Source organism: Salmo salar, chromosome ssa04, assembly GCF_905237065.1.
Source record: "Salmo salar chromosome ssa04, Ssal_v3.1, whole genome shotgun sequence".
Taxonomy (NCBI): Eukaryota; Metazoa; Chordata; class Actinopteri; order Salmoniformes; family Salmonidae; genus Salmo; species Salmo salar.
This window is the reverse complement of record NC_059445.1, coordinates 52,805,871-52,832,656: the sequence shown is the minus strand read 5'-3', so window position 1 is coordinate 52,832,656 and position 26,786 is coordinate 52,805,871. Positions and strand designations below refer to the sequence as shown.

The window sequence follows — 26,786 nt, the reverse complement described above, 5'->3', positions numbered from 1 at the left end:
TGGTTTGAGTAGTCATATCCCAAAATGTTGAAATTGGACACTATTTAAGAGTACATTCTTAACCTTTATAACCCTCCTTTACAATTGTTTCTAATTCGAAATGTAGAACCAGTCAGACCACACCCGATTGTTTTAGTCTTAAATAGATATCGCATGTAATTTCAACACTTCCAGGAATCCGAAGCATCGCTATTTAAAAGGGATAGGCACGGAGGGATGTAGTGGCACATTGGATGTAGGAAAAGCGGGCGTATCTTTTCCCGGCTGCAGAAGGTAGAGGTTAAAAAGCTGTGGGAACGGGTCAGAGGAAAGAGGGGGGCGGGAGGAATGGGAAAGGGTACAGTAGAAAGGCAGGCAGGGTGTTTTCTTAACGTAAAGGAAGAGTTAAATCAGAAGTTAATAGCTTATTGTGAGTTATTAAAACGATAGCCTACACCGCCGAGATCTGGGAAACCGAAAGTTATCTAATTATATAAGACATAAACAAGAGAAGGAGACCTCGATGTCGGGAATAGGACACGGTCTGGAATAGGTAAGTCAAAGTATCCGCTTGCCACCAGCTCCCCTCAATATTCAAATTGTAAACAACAAATCTTTAATGGTGTGTGTGGCATACATGTGCGTTATATCAAAGAAGAAGAGATACTTTGTATTCAACGTGTCGTACGCGCGTTCCTGGCAGCACGTTCATGGCAAGAAATCTGAGCGCACTCGTTCTACAGTCAGACAGAGTGAGTCTGAAAAGTATTTAAAATGCAACCTTTTAAAACAGATTGGGAATTTTCCGGTGTAGGCTAGTGCATGCATACTTCCGAGTTTAGATAATGGGAAAGATTCACTATTACGAAATAGACTAGTCTCGCCTACAGTTCAGTCAGTGTTTTTCGAACTTCTCTAAGGAATGCTTTGTGTTTTTCTCCTGAGTAGGCTATCCTGGTATCCTATTGTTGATACACTCCGCTTTATCCTGTAGTAAGGTTGTGCACATTGTACAATGATCTTGGCAGCTTCTTTTTGATAAAAATAAATAAATATTTATTTATATATATCAGAGACCACCCACCTGAGTAACTTTATCCCAAATTAAAATTAATCAAATCCTCTTCCTTGATCTCCCTTTCTCTGCCATCTGCCCACAACAACAGGGTGAAGGATGGAGGGAGATACAGAGAAAGAGACAGCAGAGGAGAAGGAAGGTGATGATACAGAGCTGTCTGGTGAGGAAGGGGTGGGGCGACTTCATCAGAGCGGAAGGTCCTCGGATGAAGACCAGGACCTACCCATCATGCAGTGGGAGGACCTGAGCCTGCGTATCGCCGAGCTAGAGAAACAGGAGGAGGAGAGGAGGGAGAGGGCAAAGGTCAGAGGGCATAAAGAGAGGGAGTAGATGTTTTTGTGCTCTGCCCTTAATGACAGATCTGAGATTAGTTTATCTGCCCCAAATCAAGACCTTAACAATTAGCGGGAACAGCACAACATTGACCTTAGATCAGAATCTAGGGGTAACTTCATCCTACTTCTCTCTTTGCCTTACACATGTGACTGTCATCTACTGGTATTAGGCTGAAAGCTGGAGCCCGAGATCACAGTAATAATCTCTGTTAATTAGATGATAGGAATAACACCCTGTGAACCCCTGGCATTAAAGCTGAACTTGTCTGTTTGAAAAAGACTGCAGAGATGGGTTTAATGACACCCTTACACTCTCAAATACCCCACCACCACACGTCTCCACCTTTTCCCTCCTCCCATGTCATCTCTCCATCCCTGATCCCTCCCTCTATTCCTCTCTTTCAGAGTACGAGTGGGTCGGAACAGGGGAGTGTGTCAGGGGGCTGGGCGGAGGAGAGGCAGGGTGGGCGGAGGAGGAGAGAGGAATGGGAGGAGGAGGACTATGGAAGGTGTCGAGTTACTGTTTTCTCATCTAGGTAACAAATGTCGAAAATCTCATTATCAACTTCATTCTGTATTCTCTGAAACCATCTCATTTCTGTTCTTTCTGTTCATGCAATTGTTTCCTTTTCTTATTACAGATTCCACAACCACAGAAATCTACAATTATGCTACACCAACAACAGTGAGAGCGAGGATGATGATAAGGAGGAGGGGGCTGGCAAAGAGGTGAGCGATTCCCTCCTGTATTATAGTCTAGCTCAAGACTGGGACAAAAACCTGCACACATTGCGGCACTCTAGGACGAGGTGTGAAGAACTCTGTTCTACACCGATGTATCATTCATTCATCCATCACGGTTGGGGTCAATTCCATTTAAATTCCAGTCAATTCAGGAAGTACACTGAAATTCCAATTCCAACTCCCTTCAATGCTTTTCAATGATGAAAATTTGGAATTGGAATTTGGTTTACTTTCTGAATTGACTGGAATTTAAATGGAATTGACCCCAACCCTAGCATCTATACTCATGCCATTTTGTGTTTCCTGTTTACTGTCAGGGTTCTAAAGAGGCAGGTAGCCATGGTTACCATCCCTCTGGCCTGAAGCTGGAGGTGAGGGCTGCACTGAGTGCGCTTAAAAACAAGCTGCTCGCTGAACAGAAAGAGAAGGAGGTAAGAAGGATGGAGAAGGGAGACTGTAAGTGTGGACTGTGGAGATAGAGGAAAACACTGAGCATTGTCTGAGAGAGAGAGGTGAAGATTGGTATGTGAATAATTCCTGTGTGTGTGTGTCTCAGCACCTCGCCTGTGTGATCACTAAGAGGAAGCATCTGGAATGCTGTGACCTGCAGATCTGCTCAATACAACAGCTCAGCTCCCTCAGGACCTCACTCAACCACGACATACACGGTCAGTAGTCGGTCATTACATGGAAATCTTGGTCATTACATGGAAAAAAGTGGTTATTACATGGTAATAACTTGTTAGTAAGTGCACTGGCATGTGACTGCTTGCTGTACAGTTTGTGCATTTTTGGCTCTATGTATTTGTGCCTTGTTGTTGTGCTTTGCATGTGACAATAGTGGTAATACTAGTAATATTCTATTCTATTCTTGTAGACCTGAGCTCTGAGTTGGTGGGTCACCTGTTGATAAGGGACCAGCTGAGGACCAAACAGGATGCCATGCTCCTGGATGTACAGGATCTGACATAATGTTGACCCACAGGTGCACAGGATGTGACATCACCACTGCCATGGACAGGGTACCAGGACAGGAAGTCATTGTGACCAATAGTGGATAAAGGGATTTTGGCCCAGATATGCCACTATGAGACTGTCAGAAGTATTTCCGTAGCAGCCTACTCAACATGATTTTTCGTAAAGGAGAAATGTTGATTATGAGCAACTGATGAGCAGCATCTTGGACCGGCGTCATAATACAATTCATATTTCACAGACAGGGTATGGATAACTTTCTCTTCATCATCCCCACCTGATCTTGACCAGCATAATCTTCATCATCATTAGTGGACAGAGTACTGTATTAGGACCTTTTTTGACTTACGCATGCACTTAAACAAAAATATTTAATATCAGAAAGAGGGTTTTAAGCCATTTGTGATGTTGTTTGAAACATCTCTAGTAATATCTGACTCCTAGTGTTTTGCCTGTGGTAAGAAAGTCCTATTTATCTTGGGGGTGTCAGATGGAGAACCTTCACAGCCATAGTGTAACGCAACATTCAATGAGTTATATCATTTACATATATGAGGGATACCGCTTTTGCATAAGTTTTATTGTGTAAACATTGCAATATCCTTGACTTACTGATTTAAGGGAATTGTCCACTTATAACCTGTATAAAACAAGCTAAGGAGCTGCATATTCAGGCTAAAGGGAACAGTCCTGTAACAATTTGGTAGAGAAGTTTCTTTGTTGGTAATTAACCTCTATTATGTATAATATGAGCCTCATGTAGTTGTTGATGTAAGGGAATTGTCCGCATAGTGCCAATAAGCCTGTGGGTATTGCCATTATGTATTTTATGATATACCTGGTTTCCAGCCATAACTATAACTACCACCAGCATAGGAAACTACAAAGCTGCAATTGGTCGATTGACTCCATGCCAGCATAGTCCGAAAATATTTTGTGTTTCTCAGATTGTTCTGGTAATTCTCACATAGAAACTTCATTGGGATGAAGGATGTTTGATGTGCTTTTTACATTTGTAACACAAATCAGGTTTTTTTTTTTATCATGATGGAAGTGGCAATTTTAGGCCCTTTTTAATCCTATGCATGACAACACCTTGGTGTCATTATACCCCTAATAGCTCTAAAATATGGACTATCATTGCATTCTGAAATACAATTTTACACATTAATTTATTCAAGATTAAAACTATTAATATTATCTCAAAAGTACCCTTTTTGATTTTGTTAAGTTTTAGACATATTGTTTTAAACAATATACTTTACTAGTACATCAAATTTCCAGAGTGGGCTCTCTGTTACTTTTAAAGTTATGATTCAAAGGGAACTCCTTCTGCTGGTGATTTTCTGAATGTGCAATCCTACAGTAGGGCTGTGATTGGTTAATTACCTATAACGTCCATTTCTTTGTATACTGAACAATAATATAAATGCAACATGTAAATGGTTGGTCCCATGTTTCATGAACTGAAATAAAAGATCCCAGAAATGTTCCATACTCACAAAAAGCTTAATTATCTAAAATTCTGTGCACAAATTTATTGACAACCCTGTTAGTGAGAGTTTATCCTTTGCCAATATAATCCATCCACCTGACAGGTGTGGCATATCAAGAAGCTGATTAAACAGCATGAACATTACACAGGTGAACCTTGTGCTGGGAACAATAAAAGGCCACCCTAAAATGTGCAGTTTTGTCACACAATGCCACAGATGTCTCAACTTTTGAGGGATTGCAGGAATGTCCACTAGAGTTGTTGCCAGGGAATTGAATATTAATTTCTCTAGGACCTCCACATCTAGCTTCTTTACCTGCGGGATTGTCTGAGGGTGGGATTGCTGAGGAGTATTTCTGTCTGTAATAAAGCCCTTTTGTGGGGGAAAATGTATTCTGATTGGCTGGGCCTGGCTCCCAAGTGGGTGGGCCTATGCCCTCCCATGTGAAATCCATAGATTAGGGCCTAGTACATGTATTTAAATTGACTGATTTCCTTATATGAACAGTAACTCAGTAAAATAATTGAAATTGTTGCATATTGTGTTTATATTTTTGTTCAGTATATAACATAATTTCTTCAAAGTGGTAGAGAGCCCACTCTGGGAATGTGATGCTTGAAATATATATGTTTCCAAATCGTGTTTCTAAAATTAAGCAAAACCAAAAAGTGTACTTTTGAGATATTAAAAATAAATATAATATCTTACCTGGTTTTCTGGTGATATGAAAGATTGTCATTTGTCACTTTAAAATATACCAGCCTGTTTCTTCCGTCTTGCCGTTGTCCTGCTATCACAGTTCATTGTTTCATCATACTACAAATACACACGATTATTGGAAGTACCACATATAATAATTGCTAGTTAAGACACGAGGTAATAAGGCCAGGAGATTTTCCTGACCATGTGACCTGACCAGGGACAAACACCAGGCTCAAGTTACTGGACCAGAGTCTTTCCTCTTCAAGTCACATGATCAGGAAAAACTCCTGGCCTTATTACCTGTTGTGTCTTAACTAGCAATTATTATATGTGGTACTTCCAATAATCGTGTGTATTTGTAGTATGATGAAACAATGAACTTTTAGCAGATTCAAGGCCATGGGAAAGGGGTGAATGCTATGAAGTAACATTGAACTTTATAATCTCTGAAGTATTATTCAGTATTAACTTTTTTTAAATGTATCATTTTGCATTCAATAAACCTTGTAAGGTTATTTAATGTTGTGTGCTGTCACTGTGTCTGTCTTTGCTGCTGCTAGCACACCATTCAATATTTCCAAGTATTTGTTCAAATCTATAAGTTTAAGTGCTTGCGTGCGAGCGAGTAAACGTGTGTGTACCAGTGGGACCTTCAGTGGGACCTCAGCACTAATGATTGAGAGGACAACAATAGAGGAATAGGGAGGGAGAGATGAGGATAAAGACAAACTGAGGTAGGAGCATGGTTGCGCAACAGAATCAGGGATGACTGACCTGCACCAGATGAGAGATAGGGAGAGCAGGAGGAGGAGAGGAATAAAATAATAGTGTGAAAGGTGAGAGAAAGGTGCTGTTACTGTATGCTAACACTGTTTTACTGATGAGTTCATTGGCTACGAGGACAACGGCAAGAGGGAAGAAACAGTCTGGAATATTTTAAAGTGACAAAGGACAATCTTTCATATCACCAGAAAACCAGGTAAGATATTATATTTGTACACATTAAATACTCCAAAATATCAACACCACCACAAACATACAGAGAACGATGAATAAGGATTTTCCTTACTGCTGTAAGATTTACAATGATACAAATACCCAATTTACACACATTTTTGATTTGACAAAAGGGTTCATGAAAAATGTCAGTAAACATAAATCGAAGCGTTGATAATTCAATGTTGCAGTAACATTCAAGTAGTAGCGCCTGCAGCTGCTTGCCTGTATTGGGTTTCCGTTCTGCATATCTGTCTGAATGGATATCAATTATTTACAGTGCCAGCGAAGGTCATAGGAATAGGACCCTGTGTTGATCGGGACCAAGACACTTTTAGCTGCACCCTCCCCAGAACCAAGATGCTACGTCTTCCTTTAAATCTTCAGATCCACTTGTTATTAGAAAGATATAAATAAGAAGGCTTCTGGAATAACTAACCAAGGCCATGAGAGAGTTCTGTGTGATAAACACTCCCAACATACAGTGAGGGAAAAAAGTATTTGATCCCCTGCTGATTTTGTACGTTTGCCCACTGACAAAGAAATGATCAGTCTATAATTTTAATGGTAGGTTTATTTGAACAGTGAGAGACAGAATAACAACAACAAAAATCCAGAAAAACACATGTCAAAAATGTTATAAATCGATTTGCATTTTAATGAGGGAAATAAATATTTCACCCCCTCTCAATCAGAAAGATTTCTGGCTTCCAGGTGTCTTTTATACAGGTAACGAGCTGAGATTAGGAGCACACTCTTAAAGGGAGTGCTCCTAATCTCAGTTTGTTACCTGTATAAAAGACACCTGTCCACAGAAGCAATCAATCAGATTCCAAACTCTCCACCATGGCCAAGACCAAAGAGCTCTCCAAGGATGTCAGGGACAAGATTGTAGACCTACACAAGGCTGGAATGGGCTACAAGACCATCGCCAAGCAGCTTGGTGAGAAGGTGACAACAGTTGGTGCGATTATTCGCAAATGGAAGAAACACAAAAGAACTGTCAATCTCCCTCGGCCTGGGGCTCCATGCAAGATCTCACCTCGTGGAGTTGCAATGATCATGAGAACAGTGAGGAATCAGCTCAGAACTACACGGGAGGATCTTGTCAATAATCTCAAGGCAACTGGGACCATAGTCACCAAGAACACAATTGGTAACACACTACGCCGTGAAAGACTGAAATCCTGCAGCGCCCACAAGGTCCCCCTGCTCAAGAAAGCACATATACATGCCCGTCTGAAGTTTGCCAATGAACATCTGAATGATTCAGAGGACAACTGGGTGAAAGTGTTGTGGTCAGATGAGACCAAAATGGAGCTCTTTGGCATCAACTCAACTCGCCGTGTTTGGAGGAGGAGGAATGCTGCCTATGACCCCAAGAACACCATCTCCACAGTCAAACATGGAGGTGGAAACATTATGCTTTGGGGGTGTTTTTCTGCTAAGGGGACAGGACAACTTCACCGCATCAAAGGGATGATGGACGGGGCCATGTACCGTCAAATCTTGGGTGAGAGCCTCCTTCCCTCAGCCAGGGCATTGAAAATGGGTTGTGGATGGGTATTCTAGCATGACAATGATCCAAAACACACGGCCAAGGTAACAAAGGAGTGGCTCAAGAAGAAGCACATTAAGGTCCTGGAGTGGCCTAGCCAGTCTCCAGACCTTAATCCCATAGAAAATCTGTGGAGGGAGCTGAAGGTTCGAGTTGCCAAACGTCAGCCTCGAAACCTTAATGACTTGAAGAAGATCTGCAAAGAGGAGTGGGACAAAATCCCTCCTGAGATGTGTGCAAACCTGGTGGCCAACTACAAGAAACGTCTGACCTCTGTGATTGCCAACAAGGGTTTTGCCACTAAGTACTAAGTCATGTTTTGCAGAGGGGTCAAATACTTATTTCCCTCATTAAAATGCAAATCAATTTATAACATTTTTGACATGCGTTTTTCTGGATTTTTTGGTTGTTATTCTGTCTCTCACTGTTCAAATAAACCTACCATTAAAATTATAGACTGATCATTTCTTTGTAAGTGGGCAAACGTACAAAATCAGCAGGGGATCAAATACTTTTTTCCCTCACTGTAGAAGATAAACATGAGGGAGCTAAACATTGATCACATAAACAACATTTTCCAACTAATTTAGCTGTCATTTACATGAATCATCTAAAGAAAACACACACAGTGTGCACAACAACACATTTTAGCAGACACTCTTATCCAGAGCAAGTTACAGTAGTGAATACATACATTTCATACATATTATTTTTTTTTTGTACTGGCCCCCCGTGGGAATCGAACCCACAACCCTGGCGTTGCACACACCATGCTGGCGTTGCAAACACCATGCTCTACCAACTGAGCCACAGGGAGATACACGCAAGGAGAACCCACTATCATTGGTTCCATTTCCAAAACATGCATTCTTGGCACTTAGGATAGACTTTTAAATACTGTATGTCACATTCTTTGACAGTGGATCAGTCTACAGTACTCCAGAACATGGGCTTCAGTGTACTCATGGTCAAAGTGGATCAGATATGTAACATGGGTGAATGGAGAGTTTCCGGAAGTGTGTGTTACTGATTGAAGAGCTAATGGACCGAGAATTATCCATAATCAGCTAAATACATTCCTAGTGAGTATTTCCAAACTAAAGCACTTGTTTTCTCCCTCTTGCACAGAATATTCCTTCCCTCAAACCGTCCGCAAAGCTGGAGAGTAAAGACGACCGTACCTGAGAGAGAGCGAACGACAGGAACACTAAACAAGCAGAAGAATTTGCCGCAAGGAGCGCGTGATGAAAAAGGAACACGAGACTCTGCAAAAGAAGGGAAAACAACCACAGTCAACCATGATGATAAGCCAAGCCTCCAACACCACAGAGAGCACATCTGTGACAGGGACCTTCTCCTCCTTCACCCCATCCCCCCCTCTCCCTCGCTCCCTGCAGTAGTGATGAGTCCTATAAGTACATCTTCCTCCCTCTCTGCTTCTCCCTCACCTTCTTCTTCAGCCTGACGCTCAACTCCATTGTCCTGGTGCGGCCCTGCCGTCGCTATGGCGGCTGTTGCCATGGCAATGCCCCCCGCCGCTGGACCACCCCTCTGATCTACATGGTGAACCTGGCGACCACAGACCTAATGTACGGCCTGTCCCTGCCCTTCCTGGTGGCCAGCTACGTGCTGCGAGACCACTGGGTGTTTGGGGACTTCATGTGTCGCCTGGTGTGTTTCCTATTCTACTTCAATCTCTACTGCTCCATCTTCTTCCTCACCTGTATATCCGTCCAACACTACTTGGGCATCTGCCACCCCATGAGGACCATCACCCTGGAGAGCAAGAGGGCCGTGAAGGGGACCTGTGCCATGGTGTGGGTGGTGATGTTTGTGCTTAATTGTCCCATCTTCAGGTTTGCACAGACAGGGTATGAGGTGAGAGGAGGAGGTGGTGGCGGGAGGGAAGGAGAGTGGGGGAATGGGTCTGAAGAGGAGGGAGGGAGGAAAGGGGATCGGTGGGGATTCAAAGGCATTTGTGAACTGTTGGGATGACGCTATTGATAAAGAGTTTGCAGACTATGTCCCGTACGGCCTTGTCCTGCACCTACTGGGGTTCTTCGTCCCATTCATCATCATCGCATGGTGCTACTCCCAGGTAGTCAGGACCATCTTTAGGACCCTGCATTCCCCATCCAGCTCCCAGGTAGGAGAAGATGAGGAGGGAGGTAATGTGGGGTCAGAGGGGCGCAAGGAGAGGACGTCCCTCTCCATCTCTAGCACACAGCATTCCTATTACATCCGCAGGCGCCGCAAGTCCATCAAAACCATTGTCACCATCACTCTCCTGTTTGCACTCTGCTTCCTCCCTTTCCACGTTACCCGGACACTATTCCTGCTACTCAGGAGGGGTCAGATGGGGGGCTGCAACGCCATGAAGACAATCTCAATCTGCTACAAGGTCACTAGGCCACTGGCTTCCTGCAATGCCTGGCTGAACGCTCTCCTGTACTTCCTCACTGGAGACAAGAGTGACCCCTGCTGTGACACGGCCAGTCAGCATAACCACCACCTCAACCCCTCTCTCTGGCCACTGAAGATCCTGAGGAGAGACAGAGTGGGAGAGAAAGAGTAGGTGAAGGGAGAAAAGAAGACTGAAAAGGAGAAGAAGAGGGCAATTCGTCTGGACAATGAGTCAAAGTCTACTGGGTTTGTCGTTTAGGAGATTTTACACTTGGAACAAATACGGCATCGTTTTTGTGTAAATTTGTGTGTGTTTGTGTATTATTTGTATGGACCTTTCTATTTAGGGCACTTAGTTGTTTTGCACTTTATTTCATTTGGACTTGTTAAATGCGTTACTTTCTCAGTTAGCATGTTGACATTAAATGCAGTTGGATTTTCAGTGTACTTCCTGAATTGACTGGAATTTAAATGGAATTAACCTCAACCCTGGCCAGCACATACAGTGAACACACAGTGTACAAACAGTAGCTAAGCCACATGGCTATTGTTAAAAAGTTAATAATGGTAATAGCTAAGAAGCTGCTAATAAGCTGGTACAATTTACAGTAAGGGATGTCACAAGCATCATATAAAATCTTTGTTGTATATTAATTAAATTATGACTTGAGATCCATTACATTCAAATGACTGACAGCTGTGAGGACTTAAGCTATGAAACAAATTATAAGAAAGCAATACTGGATAAATATAGAATGAAAAATCCAGCACAATGTCTCTTGGGGACATTTACTGATCTTACAACTAAAATGTGATGCTGTGACTCTAGGATGATTGAATCCATCAAAAACAAATTCCTCTATGAATCTGAAATGTTAGTCTGGGGTGTAATCCAGCTATCCTGATATCACTGCAGCTTTCATAGCTGATATTGGCCATACACCTATGCTGATCACACACCTGTGCAGGTGGGCCCAAAAATGTCACAAAATTTACCCTGAAAAGTTCTAAGTAATTTGTAAGTATATCAACCACTGACCACATAAAACAGCACAACAGCTTAAAAGTTAGGTTGGAATGTACTGAAATGAAAACACTAGCTACCTTGTACTGAAACATAAAACTAAATCATATTGATTGGAAGTGTTGCTGACCTGGAGTAGTCTGTCTATAGTGCCATATCAATGCTCTCCGTCTTTGAATGGCAGGAATCCAGGTGACGAGCAGATTGACATTCAGCAGTAGAGCAGGTGCAGTATCTTGGCATGAAAATGTAAAATAAATAGTTATCCAAGTAAGGTGGAAAAAAGTTGTTTTTTTTGCTTCTTTTTTTTACATATTTCCTCTTGTTTTTAGAATCCTCTTGTTAAAAAAAATCCACAGGCTTCCTGTAATTTAGTCCCTGTGGTCACTGCCCCTGTTTTGGACTGGGACCTGCCCCAAACCTAGGAGCAAGGGACTAATCGGGACGTGAGAAGAAGGGTGAGATTCACCCAGTCTGGTAACAAATAGATAGACTGATAGTTGGTGAAAGAGAGCAGGTGAAGGATAGGGAAGGGCTGGAAGGGACAGGGAAGCTTTGACTTCTCAACCGGCTTTAGCTTTTAATCCATAAGTAACAGTGTTGGAGCCCTGAGAGTGCAGTTAAGGCTCGGTGGGGAGGGAAAGCAAGAAGGGATCAGAAAGGAAGAGAAAGAGGGTGAAAGTAAGGGAATGTGTTCTACCTATCCCAGGGTCACACAACAAATGTTTATTTTATTACAAGAACTTAGAACTCAAAGGTAATAATGTGGCTTCCACCAAGGCCAGAGTAACAAAACAAGTTTTATTCAAGGAGGCAGTGTCAAACCGAAAAACAACTAGAACTAAACGTGCCAGAGCAGAAAGCTGTTAGATGCCCTGTGTACAGCTGTGGAAAGCTTGCATGCTTACATGTGTTTTGGATTATGCTACATATGTCTTCGTCATTATGACGAACAGTGCAGACTGCTGCCATAACCCAACGTAAACCTGGACATACCCATTAGTGGTTAGACTGATCAGGTGGTGAGAAGGAAAAGGGACACAGACATTGCATGCTAAAACAAATCTCATGGGGAGAATCTCAATTGGATTTCCTCGATTCCTTGCATCGTCTCCTCCGTCCGCTCCTTGCCTCCTTTTGAAAAAGGTAAAAAGTAATCGGGGAGAAGAGGCGAGGAGAGGAAATGTAGAAACAAATGCGCTTGTATGAAATGAGACTACTTCACCACTAGCGCGTCATCGGGCAAATTACATTTACTGAGGTGGAATCCCAAAATATACGTGTAAAGAAATGTATAGTTATGCTAGACGTTTTATTGATAAATAGAAAAGTAGCGTATTTCTTTTTTTTAAAAACAGCTATTTCAAAGGGGGTGCATGGATTTCAAAACTCTTCCGCGGTAGGATACACCTGAGCATCCTCCACCAGTGAATTTTTTGGTTGACACTCTCCTACATATGGCAACCACTTATCAGTTTCCGGTTCACTGGAGGAGAGGAAAGGAGGACGGAGGAGTCGAGGAGAGGACAGACTTTTCCCAATTAAGAATCTCTGATGGGCTTTGATTGGTTTGGTGTCCCTCCTTGTTCACTCCCCTGTTCTTTAGCTCCGCCCGACCGCCTAACAACCGTTCCATTGGATTGGCTGTGAGACATGGCGAAGGGGATTTCACTTCCTGAAATGGATAAGTATAGCTTCCTTTGTCATCACACCAAATCAATTACTTTAAGATCTTGATTGCATCCTTTTGTTACACTATCACACAGTTTGCTATTTGTTTTATTCATTGTTTATTTAATCTATTGTTCATATGATGTCTGAGTGCCATTTACAGGTGGTTACAGATGCTCCACACATAATGGCAGAGAGAGGAGACAACTGGGGATGAGTGGGGGGCTTTAGGGAAGAAAAACAGCTTGTATGCAAGGTACAGGTAGAGGGCTTTAGTATTGTTTAAGTGGTATTTAGAACGAGAGGATGTTTTGTGAGAACCCTCTCATAAGATGCCATTATATATAGAGGACAAAGTTCAAGGAGGTGACAGTGATAAAGCTATCAGTAAACAGATTTTAGGAGTGTGTATCGGAGGTGAAGTCAGGTGCAGGAGAGCAGAGTGTAGTGAACAGGCAACTTTTTATTCCAGTCCAAAGACAGCACAAAAATAACATAAAATGTGCCCAAAACACAGAGCATAGACAAAAAATAATGCGCGTAACAATATCCACAATCTCAAAATACACGTAACACAAACAATCCTACACAAAGACATGATGGGGAACAGAGGAATAAATACATATGAATTGATTGGGGAATGAAAACCAGGTGTGCAGGGAACAAGACAAAACAAATGGATACATGAAAAATGGAGCGGCGATGGCTAGAAAGCCGGTGACGTCGACCGCTGAACGCCGCCCGAACAAGGAGAGGAGCCGACTTCGGCGGAAGTCGTGACAACAGACATATCCCACTGGGCACAGATGTCAGTTCAACGTCTAGTTTGGATTTACATTTCATTGAGTTGTCATGAATTCAACGTGAAAAAAATAAAAAATCACCATGTCATTGGATTTAGGTAAAAAGTTGGGTGAAAATGATATGAAATTCCTGACGTTGATTCGTTTTCAAATCCAATTAGGGTTGAAATTACATGGAAAAAAATGTTGATTCAAACAGTTTTTGCCAAGTGTGATGGTCCGTCCCCCATAGTGGGCTAAAAATATGTTGTATTTTTTTGACACAGGCCAGTCCACAGATGCAGCAATGTACATGGTAGGTACATGGATACCTGGAAATGGCCTGCTATACAGCTGGATTTCCTGGAAAAACCAGAGGGGTGGGGTGAATGGCACTGTTTATTGGACTGTGATTGACTGCTTCTTAGAGAGAAAAATCTCACACGCACACATACACGTACACACACATATCATGAGAATGCTCTCATACAGCTTTCTGATTGTATGATCACAAGTGTCACGTGTCATGTGCTAACCACATGGTCTGTATGACTGTGTGCTCTTCTATCTTGCGATTGATAGAGTCCAGTTGACCTAATAAGATTAGTCCGATGGGGTCCTGCTAAACTGGGCCGCTACCTGCAAGCCTCTTAGCAGTATGTGAGACAGGCTGACAGCACTGACCGAGATCTCCTCAAAGCAAGGTTACACTTAGGGATAAAGCCTTCCATAGATAGCAAAGCCCTGACACTGACCCTTTCGCTTTAGCTACCACAGAGAGACCACCCAGGACCGAAGGGTAAGGAGAGAACACACTCTTTTGACACATGATGAGCCTCTGGTCAAAGTGTAATTTGGTCTTCATACAGTCTAGTAATAGCACTGTAAAGTCAGATCATCGAGGGCAATGAGAGTACCAATGCACTCAACACACATCCATCTACAATCTACACACATCCATCTACATCATAAAGTGAAGCAGTAACAAATAGTGCAAAGTGACATTGGAAGGCAATGCTCTTTAAAATCAGAGAACCGTAAAAGGCTGATGAGCGGTAGTAGGCAAAGGCATGGTCAATTGACAATGGGTTTGGTTACAAAAATCCTTGGATGATCTGTCTTGGACTGCCTTCTCTTTTTGTCTTCTCTCCTCTTCTCTAAGCTTTAAGTCAAATTGAATTAATCAAATGGCTGCTATTAAGCAGACCTGTAGAAGGAGGGAACATGAAAGCAGCTTAGGTACACGGCAGACAGCCCCCATCACCCATCCCCCCTCATATCTGTCACGACTTCCACCGAAGTCGGTTCCTCTCCTTGTTCGGGCGGCGTTCGGCGATCGGCGTCACCGGTCTTCTAGCCATCGTCGATCCACTTTTCATTTTCCATTTGTTTTGTCTTGTTTTCCTACACACCTGGTTCTCATTTCCCTCATTAAGCGTTGTGTATTTAACCCTCTGTTCCCCCCATGTCTTTGTGTGGAATTGTTTGTTGTAACTGCTTGTGCACATGTTTACTGGTGCGTGTCGGGTTTTGTACCCATGCTCGTTATTTCTGTATGCCGTTGGATTTTGAAATTAAACTGCTCCGGCTATTACCAAGTTCTGCTCTCCTGCGTCTGACTTCACTGCCACCAGCTAATATCGATCGGGTGACTCCATCAAAGATCTTAATGAAGTAATAGGAGCTATTCTGGTTCCAGTATTAATCTGTACAGATGTAGGATCTTAAATTAAGTCAGTTGCTACAGGGGAACAAAAAATCTTGCAGCAACAAGAAATGTGAATTATTATGTGGATTATAATGAATGGACATTTTTTGTAGGGGTTGAGGCATTTTTAGTTAGGACAAATCAAATTACAAACTTTAGAAGCTTTTTTAACGCTTGAATACACTGCAAGTTTGCATTTCCTGCTGCAGGAAAATTCCTGCAAAAAAGGATGATCAAATTAAGATACGGCATCTGTAGGTTATGAGGAATGACTCGACAACGAATAAGCAGGCTAAAACTACATGTGATTGTTTGAGTGAGTTTGCGTAATTCATTATGTAGGTTTAACATTATACAGTTAAGTAACAATGCAATTATATACTGACATGCAATGTTGGAGTAGAACTACAGGGAAATTGTTTAACTGTTAAAGGGTCACTATGAGGGTCTGGGGACCTACATTCATGTTCAAGGCACCATCGGGACACAATTGGCATCTAAAGATTCAGTACTTCTTTGTAAGGTTAAGAGTAAATCAGAGGTCGATACTGATTCCCAGCAAGATTTAATGGGCAGAACCAGTGGATCTGTATTAAGGTGGCCATAAAGTGAATACAGCCAGGACTTCCAGGGGCCTGCCTGTTGCATAAATCCAGATGAGTGTTTCAGGGCAGAGCAGAGTGGAGCAGGCTGCTGAAATCAAGTGGGTCAGCCAGCTGCCTGGTCTCACTCCATAAATATAGGCTTTGTGAAACAAACTAAGAGGGACTTCACAATTAGTAGACTTTGGGCAAAAATACCCTCGGCTACACATATTACTGCAATGTAAACTTGCAAACTTGTCACGTTTCAACCACTACCTCCGGAAGTAGCGCACGACACTCGCCTGACAGTTGCCCCCCTCTAAGCAGGACAGTGTAAACAGAATTGTATTGTTGAGCCAAAACTCTTACAGTACAAATTGCACATGTACATATATTTTCCTTATTTTTCGGACTTGTTTTATTGAGTTTTTACCTGAAATTGTAATAACAGCCTGTAACATTCTGAAATTGTCACCGTACCTTTAAATCTCAACTGTATTTTTTATGTTTCTTTGCTTGACTGCTTGACTAGCAGGAGTTAGCTGTGTATTGTCAGCTAATGTGTACGGAGGAGAAAATAAACCCTTTAATTATCTGCACATGCTTGTGAATATTGGCATTATTCAAGAGTGTAATATGGTTTGTTGCATTATTCAACCTTGTAATGGCTATGTTTTAGAAGAAAAGTTGCTTGGATTGTTAAATAGTTTTTGCTTACTGGCTAGTGGCTACTGTGATATTTACATTGCGGTCAAGTGAGCCGACACTCGCAAAAAGCAGTCAAGCCATCAGCGCTTCATCTGTTCTTTCAACCAATTGATTGGTCGAAAATGTTAAACGTCTATATTTCCATATATAGACAATACCCTATGAGTGTTAATAAAATAAACTATTGAGCTTGTCTGATGCTTTAAGCTCACTGTTTGATTAAATTACACACAAATGACTCAAGAGGGATCCAGAGATCAAGATAACAAGAAGAGGGAGAACTGAAGCTGTCCCGACCATTCTCCTCCCGCTCCTACTGGCTTTTGTAGATTCTGCCATTACTCTCCTGAAGTTGACGGTAATAGGCTACACAAGGAGTCGGTAAACTTTCTCATGTGGAATGCCAATTTATCTTACCATTTCTACCAATATGTGTGCCAGTTATGGTTTCATATACACATTTTCGTGGAAAAGATTCATTTCATTTATAATAATGTCTTTGTATCTCAAAATCATTGTCATATGGTTATTTAAAATTTTGTCCAAATCTAAATGAAAATGATACAAACCTAAAAAGTTACTTCTACTGCCATTGCCAACTACAGTTTGTAAAAATAGCCTATAAAGCCAACAAATAAAAACATTTCAACCTGCAGGTAGAAAATATCATGATAAAAATAAATATCACATTGGCTATGCATGGACTGTCTGCAACGAACTTAAAACATATCAACTATTAACTTGGGTCCAGCCTAAAGCTGCTTGCAGCATTGGGACCCTGGGACAGACAAAGCTGTAGGCTATTTGTTCAAGGGATAAGAAGTAATCAGGTAGGCCTATTTTATGATGTTTCCACTGGATCAGAGCATGACATTTTTCCCTTTCATACTGAGTGGTTATCGAAAGGGAAAGAGCTGGAAAGATTTTTCAAATACATTGAGGAATTATTGTCATTCTCAATGGATGTAAAAACAGACTTTGTTTGCTTGCTGTTTGAGGTGAAGAAAACATTACTTTCACAAGCTCCAGAGCTCATTAGTGGTTGTGCATTAAGCCAATAAGAAATACCATCAGATCCCCAAATGGGAACATTTATATGCCTATATTTGCATGCAAACCAGGCAGCCTATAGGCCTACTTCTAAGCATAATCAGGTGCGCATCCTTACTCCACATTGACAGGAGGCTCCAAACAAAAGGCAATGACTAAATTGACAAAACTCGTAAATGGAATTAAACCAAAACGTGTTTATCACAAGTGTAGCATAGATTGTGCGCTCTGCAAACATGTCCAGTCCGACAATGAGAACGGTAAAATCTAGAATAATAATATATTGAATGCATTAACAGACATTACCATAACCAAACAAACATTGTAGATTAGAAATGATAGAAATTAATGGTAAATGAACTACTGGTGATATAGGCCTATGTAATGGGGAATTGATAGACACTAACAATCAAACGCAAACAATTCACACAATGAAGTTATGAAACAATGAAAGTGCACAAATTAGCGGGAGAAGGCGCATTCTGGAGAGAGAAGTGCATTGTCCAGCCACACTCCTTCTTCCTGGACTGTGCCATCCCGAAGGCCTCCGCAATGAATTAGTCTCGTCCTCCGCAATCGATTAGTTCACTGAGATGTGCGCGAATAAGACAGGTCTCTTTGTGGAGATTAAGAGATAATCAAAAGTACCATGCATCCTTCATTCAGATGCACTTCATCAAGTAGCCCTGTGGCTGCGTTGATCACTATGCACTCGTGGGACATTTAAGCCCTGAATGATGCCTGACAGACAGCCCTGTCTTCCAGGCTGGGTGCCGAACCCAAGACCACAACCAATCACATGCAAGGAATAAAGCAGCTAACTTGGCTAGTCTTGTGAGCTAGCTAGTTAGCTAGATAATCTTGTTAGCTAGCTAGCTAGTAAACGTGCTTGTTATCTATGCTGGTTGTTAGCTTGCATAACTGATATGTATATAGCACTTCATGTTTTGTGGATAATATTCTGCCCGAGTCCAGAAATCCTACAGGATTAAAAAAAAAAAAATCGTCTTAGAATCCAAAAGAAAATCCTAGCAGATTTTGGAAACTATCCTATATGATTATAGGAGTCAAGTGGGACTGGTTCCAAAATCTGATAGGATTTTCTTTTGGATTCTAATAGAGTCAGGAGCTTAGACCGCTACACCAGACTCCTGCACACTAAAAAAGACTGTCTCTATTAGATTATTGTCTATAAATCATATAGATTACAATCCCATGGGAGTCCAATAGGGCTGCTTCCATTCCAAAATCTGGTATGATTTTTCTATTGGATTCGAATTGGATTCTAATTGGATCCTTGAATTGAAATACTATAGGATCCTATAGGATTTCAATGTTTTTTTTTTCTCCTATTGAATTTCTATTCATTTTGTAGATTGGAATTGTATTGATATTTACATTACATTCTAAAGAATTTATCCCCAAAACATGGCTATACACTATAGTTACCTTGGCTGCTTAACATATGGAGCACCCACCCTCCAAACCTCAGACAATTACCTAAGAAGGTGGGACAGTGGACACATGTGAACTGTAATAACATAATGAGACCAATATTGAACTGCCACTCTTGCCACTTGAGATGGTGAAACCGCTAGCACAGTAGCTATCTCCTGCAGCTCCATCCTCCCGAGGTCCATCTGCGTCACACATTAAAGATATTGTGCCAACTGCAACAACAATAGCTGTTAAACCTACTGAGATTGTCTGCAAGGTTGTTTACATTTGTGTCAAAATGGTGTGCTATGTGGCATTACAGCCAAACAGCATAGAGATATATTAACAATTTGATGTAATGTTAATGTCACAGGTCGTCATTTTTTTTTTTACAACACCTGGAACAGGTGTGCAAAGAGGTCACTAGATGGGCACTGGTAGACTACAATTATACACATATCAGTTTTGCAAGCTAACAACCAGCATAGATAAAAAGCTATGGGATTTCTTTTGACATGGGGTCATCAAAGGTCACTGTAATATAACAAATTTTACAAAATTATTATTAAAATGATAAAGAATGTGCGGATAGGCCAAGTTAAATTTTGTTATTCATCACTTTAAAAAAATATATCTCTTTCATGATATACAAATAAAAACAAAGGAAAACCTATCAAGCTCACTTAGATCTGGCTGTGAAGATGGGTGTCTGTGTACTGTGTCTGTGTACTATGTCTGTCTCTATACTGTGATGGTACAGTTGAAGTCAGAAGTTGACATACACTTAGGTTGGAGTCATTAAAACTTGTTTTTCAACCACTCCACAAATGTCTTGTTAACAAACTATAGTTTTGGCAAGTCAGTTAGGACATCTACTTTGTGCATGACAAGTTAATTTTCCAACAATTGTTTACAGACAGATTATTTCGCTTATAATTCACTGTATCACAATTCCAGTGGGGCAGAAGTTTACATACACTAAATTGACTGTGCCTTTAAACAGCTTGGAAAATTCCACAAAACGATGTCATGGCTTTAGAAGCTTCTGATAGGCTAATTGACATCATTTGAATCAATTGGAGGTGTACCTGTGAATGTATTTCAAGGCCTACCTTCAAACTCAGTACCTCTTCACTTTACATCATGGGAAAATCAAAATAAATCAGCAAATATCTCAGAAAAAAATTGTAGACCTCCACAAGTCTGGTTCATCCTTGGGAGCAATTTCCAAACGCCTGAAGGTACCACGTTCATCTGTACAAACAATAGTACGCAAGTATAAACATCATGGGACCACGCAGCCGTCATACCGCTCAGGAAGGAGACACGTTCTGTCTCCTAGAGATGAACGTACTTTGGTGCGAAAATCAATCCCAGAACAACAGCAAAGGACCTTGTGAAGATGCTGGAGGAAACAGGTACAAAAGTATCTATATCCACAGTAATACGAGTCCTATATTGACATAACCTGAAAGGCCGCTCAACAAGGAAGAACCCACTGCTCCAAAACCGCCATGAAAAATCCAGACTACGGTTTGCAACTGCACATGGGGACAAAGATCGTACTTTTTGGAGAAATGTCCTCTGGTCTGATGAAACAAAAATAGAACTGTTTGGCCATAATGACCATTGTTATGTTTGGAGGAAAAAGGGGGAGGCTTGCAAGCCGAAGAACACCATCCCAACCGTGAAGCACAGGGTGGAAGCATCATGTTGTGGGGGTGCTTTGCTGCAGGAGGGACTGGTGCACTTCACAAAATAGATGGCATCATGAGGAGGACAATTATGTGGATATATTGAAGCAACATCTCAAGACATCAGTCATGAAGTTAAAGCTTGGTTGCAAATGGGTCTTCCAAATGGACAATGACCCCAAGCATACTTCCAAAGTTGTGGCAAAATGGCTTAAAGACAACAAAGTCAAGGCATTGGAGTGGCCATGACAAAGCCCTGACCTCATCCTGTAGAACATTTGTGGGCAGAACTGAAAAAGCATGTGCGAGCAAGGAGGTCGACAAACCTGACTCGGTTACACCAGCTCTGTCAGGAGGAATGGGCCAAAATTCACCCAACTTATTGTGGGAAGCTTGTGGAAGGCTATCTGAAACGTTTGACCCAAGTTAAACAATTTAAAGGCAATGCTACCAAATACTAATTGAGTGTATGTAAACTTCTGACCCACTGGGAATGTGATAAAAGAAATAAAAGCTGAAATAAGTCATTCTCTCTACTATTATTCTGACATTTCACATTCTTAAAATAAAGTGGTGATCCTAACTGACCTAAGACAGGGAATTTTTACTAGGATTAAATGTCAGGAATTGTGAAAACCTGAGTTTAAATGTATTTGGCTAAGGTGTATGTAAACTTCTGACTTCAACTGTGTGTCATGACTAAACACATCTTGCTTTCACAATTTCATATTTGCTTAACAGCACCCGCTTTAGGATTCTGCAGCCTCACTCTACCCGTGATAAAGTTATTTTTGATAAGGTGCGAAAATGAAAGAAGCGATTTGGTATCATTTTTATTGTGAAAAAATATAATAAGTGTGCTTCAAACTGTTTGCTTGAATGAGTTGTAGCTATTATCTTTATCTGTGCATGAGAGTGCATCCAACTGAGCTTCCCTACCAGAAAACCCGTGATATCGTAAAGTGTTGTGTATTCGGGTACCAAAATTCAGGAGGAGACTGAAGCGCGGATGACTTGACTGCTTTTTGCGAGTGTCTACTCACTTTACCGCAATGATATTTACAGCTTTTATTGCGGGACTTTAACTGTGGGAAATCACCTCACTAGTCAGCCTATTGTGCGATTTGGACATTCATATTGCAATGTACAGCCTTACCTATGGATCTTGGGTCCATGAAATGGGGCATCAGGCAGTACATTGCAATATGAATGTTTATTACACATAGGTTGACTTATGAGCTTAATGTTGCTAATTTCAGTGGTTTCAGAGTCGTGCAATAAGAGCTATGATGCTAATATTTGTGAAAACTCTTCACAGTTGTGCTCTGTGAGTGTCACTGAGAACTCCATTTCATGGACCGAAGATCCATAAATAAGGCTGAACATTGCGCACAATAGACTGAATTGTGAGGTGAAAGTTAAAGTCCCACAATAAGAGCACACTAATATTTGTGTAAACTCTTTACAATTGTAATCTGACACTGAGTATGCTGATACCCTATTTCATGGACCCAAGATTCATAGGTAAGGCTGTACATTGCAATATAAGTATGTACCTATAAGGGCACAAGGCGAGACCCAGATGCAGACACGGGAGGCAGATGGTTTGAGTCTTTGATATTTATTACATTCAAAAGGGGTAGGCAAGAGAATGCTCGTGGACAGGCTAAAGGTCAAAACCAGTTCAGAGTCCAGGAGGTACAGTGTGGCAGGCAGGCTCGAGGTCTGGGCAGGCAGAATGGTCAGGCAAGCGGGTACAGACAAGAGTCAAAACCGGGAGGACTAGTAAAACAGAATAGAAAAGGCAGGAGCACGGGAAAAACACGCTGGTTGACTTGGAACATACAGTGGGGGAAAAAGTATTTGATCCCCTGCTGATTTTGTATGTTTGCCCACTTACAAAGAAATGATCAGTCTATAATTTTAATAGTAGGTTTATTTGAACAGTGAGAGACAGAATAACAACAACAAAAATCCAGAAAAACACATGTCAAAAATGTTATGAAATGATTTGCATTTTAATGAGGGAAATAAGTATTTGACCCCTCTGCAAAACATGACTTAGTACTTGGTGGCAAAACCCTTGTTGGCAATGACAGAGGTCAGACGTTTCTTGTAGTTGGCCACCAGGTTTGCACACATCTCAGGAGGGATTTTGTCCCACTCCTCTTTGCAGATCTCCTCCAAGTCATTAAGGTTTCAAGGCTGACGTTTGGCAACTCGAACCTTCAGCTCCCTCCACAGATTTTCTATGGGATTAAGGTCTGGAGACTGGCTAGGCCACTCCAGGACCTTAATGTGCTTCTTCTTGAGCCACTCCTTTGTTACCTTGGCCGTGTGTTTTGGGTCATTGTCATGCTGGAATACCCATCCACGACCCATTTTCAATGCCCTGGCTGAGGGAAGGAGGTTCTCACCCAAGATTTGACGGCACATGGCCCCGTTACATCGTCCCTTTGATGCGGTGAAGTTGTCCTGTCCCCTTAGCAGAAAAACACCCCCGAAGCATAATGTTTCCACCTCCATGTTTGACGGTGGAGATGGTGTTCTTGGGGTCATAGGCAGCATTCCTCCTCCTCCAAACACGGTGAGTTGAGTTGATGTCAGAGCTCCATTTTGGTCTCATCTGACCACAACACTTTCACCAGTTGTCCTCTGAGTCATTCAGATGTTCATTGGCAAACTTCAGACGGGCATGTAGATGTATTCTTGAGCAGGGGGACCTTGCGGGCGCGGCAGGATTTCAGTCCTTCACGGCGTAGTGTGTTACCAATTGTTTTCTTGGTGACTATGGTCCCAGCTGCCTTGAGATCATTGACAAGATCCTCCCGTGTAGTTCTGGGCTGATTCCTCACCGTTCTCATGATCATTGCAACTCCACGAGGTGAGATCTTGCATGGAGCCCCAGGCCGAGGGATATTGATAGTTCTTTTGTGTTTCTTCCATTTGCGAATAATCGCACCAAATGTTGTCACCTTCTCACCAAGCTGCTTGGCGATGGTCTTGTAGCCCATTCCAACCTTGTGTAGGTCTACAATCTTGTCTCTGACATCCTTGGAGAGCTCTTTGGTCTTGGCCATGGTGGAGAGTTTGGAATCTGATTGATTGATTGCTTCTGTGGACAGGTGTCATTTTTACAGGTAACAAGCTGCGGTTAGGAGCACTCCCTTTAAGAGTGTGCTCCTAATCTCAGCTCGTTACCTGTATAAAAGACACCTGGAAGCCAGAAATCTTTCTGATTGAGAGGGGGTCAAATACTTATTTCCCTCATTAAAATGCAAATCATTTCATAACATTTTTGACATGTAGGCCATTATAAGGGTCACCACCAGGTGTCAGTTATGTATGATTGAGTTATAACATGGCTGTATATAGACATGTCAGAGGCCAAAAATATGACCATTCTCAGAACACTAGTCAGGTGTAATAAGACTGGAATGGAGGTTCCACCATCTGTGGATGGGAGGAGTGTTTATAAATGGCCACCTGATTATAAACTGTCTGTGATATGATTGCTGAACCCATAATAGGCCACAAAAACATGTTAATCTCCTCCACCCTGATATTCAGAAACTCATGACTGGTCTCAGAACACAAATTATAATTTATGGATTTATTAATATTTTACTTGAATAGCATGTAGACAACTGAGGAAAAATTGACAATAATGAAGCATAGCAATTTACTGTCTTTGTACAATATAATTTGTGTAATATTTCCAGGAGTAATTACAATCAATATGATAATGAATGAGGCAAGTGATAATGAATGAGGCATTAATTAATGTTCCAAAGACCATGTGCCATAGCCTCTACATTCCCAACTCTCGGAGAGACTGACTGTTACCCACCACAGTGCATTGTAAATGGGACTCCAAAAAATCATCAAAATAGCCCTTCAAGCAGCGGAAGCAGAACACTTTATGGCAGTGTGGACAGACGATATTGGGGCATCCCTTTCCGGTGTGAGTGAGGAGGGCCTTACAGCCAGGACAGGCCCTGAAGAAGGGGCATCCCTTGGCTGAACTGTAGGGATCAGCTATGACCTCTGGGGAGAGGAGGGCAGCCCTGAGGGCACAGCCTGGCAAAGGGCAGAAGGAATGGCTCCCTTGGCCCTCCAGGGTTCCTCCTGACTGAGGCCACTCCCTCCCACAGGCCCAGCAGAACTGGTAGACACGGTGCAGGGCCTCGGAGCAGCGTTGACACACAGCACGCTGACCTTTGACCTTTCTGGCCCCAGCCTGGTGGCAGCACCTGGAAGTGAAAGTCACCCAGTAAAATACTACTTGTGTCACATCTGTCGTCAGGAATGGACCAAGGCGCAGCGGGTTGCGTGTTCAACAACATATTTATTAAAGGACGTTGACCACGGAAAAACAAGAAAATACAGCAACACGACAGGAACAGTTTTGCAGGCTAATAAAACGTGGTGCAAAAACAACTACCCACAAACACAAAGAAAAACACACACCTGTTTATAGGACTCCCAATCAGAGGCAACTAGAAACACCTGCCTCCAATTGAGAGTCCAACCTACACACAACACAAAACCTCTGCCACGTCCTGACCAAAACTAATACAATTACTCCCTCTGCTGGTCAGGACGTGACAACTTGAGTAAAAGTCGAAAAATATCTGGTTATAAATGTACTCTGGTTTTAAATGTAGTTAAGTACAGTGGTGGAAAAAGTAAAAAGTAAAAATAAATGCTATACATCAAATTCCTTATATTAAGCAAACCAAACGGCCAATTGTTTAAAAGTTTTTTACAATTGTATTTATGGACAGCAGGGGCACACTTCAACACTCAGACATCATTTACAAACACAATATTTGTGTTTACTGAGTCTGCCAGATAAGAGGTAGTAGGGATGACAACACGTTATACTGATAGATGTGTGAATTAGACCATTTTACTGTCCTTTCTGAACATTCAAAAAGTAACTTGTAGGCCTACTTTTGGGTGCTAGGGAAAATGTATGGAAGTAAGAAGTAAACATTTTTTGGGGGGGCGTGTGGTGGAGTAAAAGTAAAGGCTGTCAAAAATATAAATAGTAAAGTGAAATACAGACACCCCCAAAAAACGAAGTACTACTTCAAAGTATTTTTTACTTAAGTTACTTCACACCACTGTGTGTTATTAAGCTACATAAAATGATGGTTGTTAATGTGTATTGCTGCATTTCAGATACATTTTTTGTACATTTGAATGTCGCAGTAGTAGGACCTACAATAGTAGGACATTTATTATGTCTGGTACTTTAGCGTTCGATTGAGAGAGAGAGAAAGAAAACTGCAGGTTTTCACTGGGTTTATGTAAATCACGAGGCTCATTTGAATTTCCTGAAGCTCAGAAAACATCGTGGTGACAACAGAGTGATCAAATTAAGATACCCCAACTGTAACAATCTCTGACACCTCAACTACTGGCACCTCAACAACCTGTTTAGGTGCCAGTAGGCTCCCTATCAGTCTCTTTGTTGGCTGCCTCTAGACTGAGATGCCAGTAAAGGCAATTCTGCTGGCTCCCTCTAGTGTTATATAGCATATATGGTCAGATGTTTAGATTTTTTTTTGTGAATATTTAAACATACAATCTCCCTGCAGTGAAGCCGCTCAACATTTACATTACATTCAGTCATCTAACTTGACTCCCATTCAGAGCGACTCTCCCTCCATAACGGTTTTTTATTTTTATATTGACTTTATTTTTTACCTTTGACCATCATAATGATCTAACTTTGATTATTATAGTAATAGGCCTACATAGCATTGTGCAGTACTGTATTAATTTGACTGAACAGAGCTTCCATTCTTCATTCCATTATTTCCATACATTTATACACACTCCATACTGCAACAA

At 41.6% G+C, this 26,786-nt stretch overlaps 1 protein-coding gene and 1 pseudogene across 1 annotated transcript; both read left to right on the top strand.

The window, feature by feature from the left end:
- The first annotated feature begins 157 nt into the window (after positions 1–157).
- im:7136398 (schwannomin-interacting protein 1) lies at positions 158–5,834 on the top strand. Its single transcript, XM_014197435.2, has 7 exons — positions 158–532; positions 1,146–1,360; positions 1,798–1,928; positions 2,034–2,121; positions 2,454–2,567; positions 2,693–2,804; positions 3,014–5,834. Exons 2-7 carry the CDS (start codon positions 1,154–1,156, stop codon positions 3,106–3,108), a joined length of 747 nt encoding a protein of 248 aa, XP_014052910.1. The 5' UTR covers positions 158–532; positions 1,146–1,153; the 3' UTR covers positions 3,109–5,834.
- Positions 5,835–8,809: 2,975 nt separating this feature from the next.
- LOC106603429 (P2Y purinoceptor 3-like) lies at positions 8,810–11,528 on the top strand (annotated as a pseudogene).
- Positions 11,529–26,786: the final 15,258 nt, after the last annotated feature.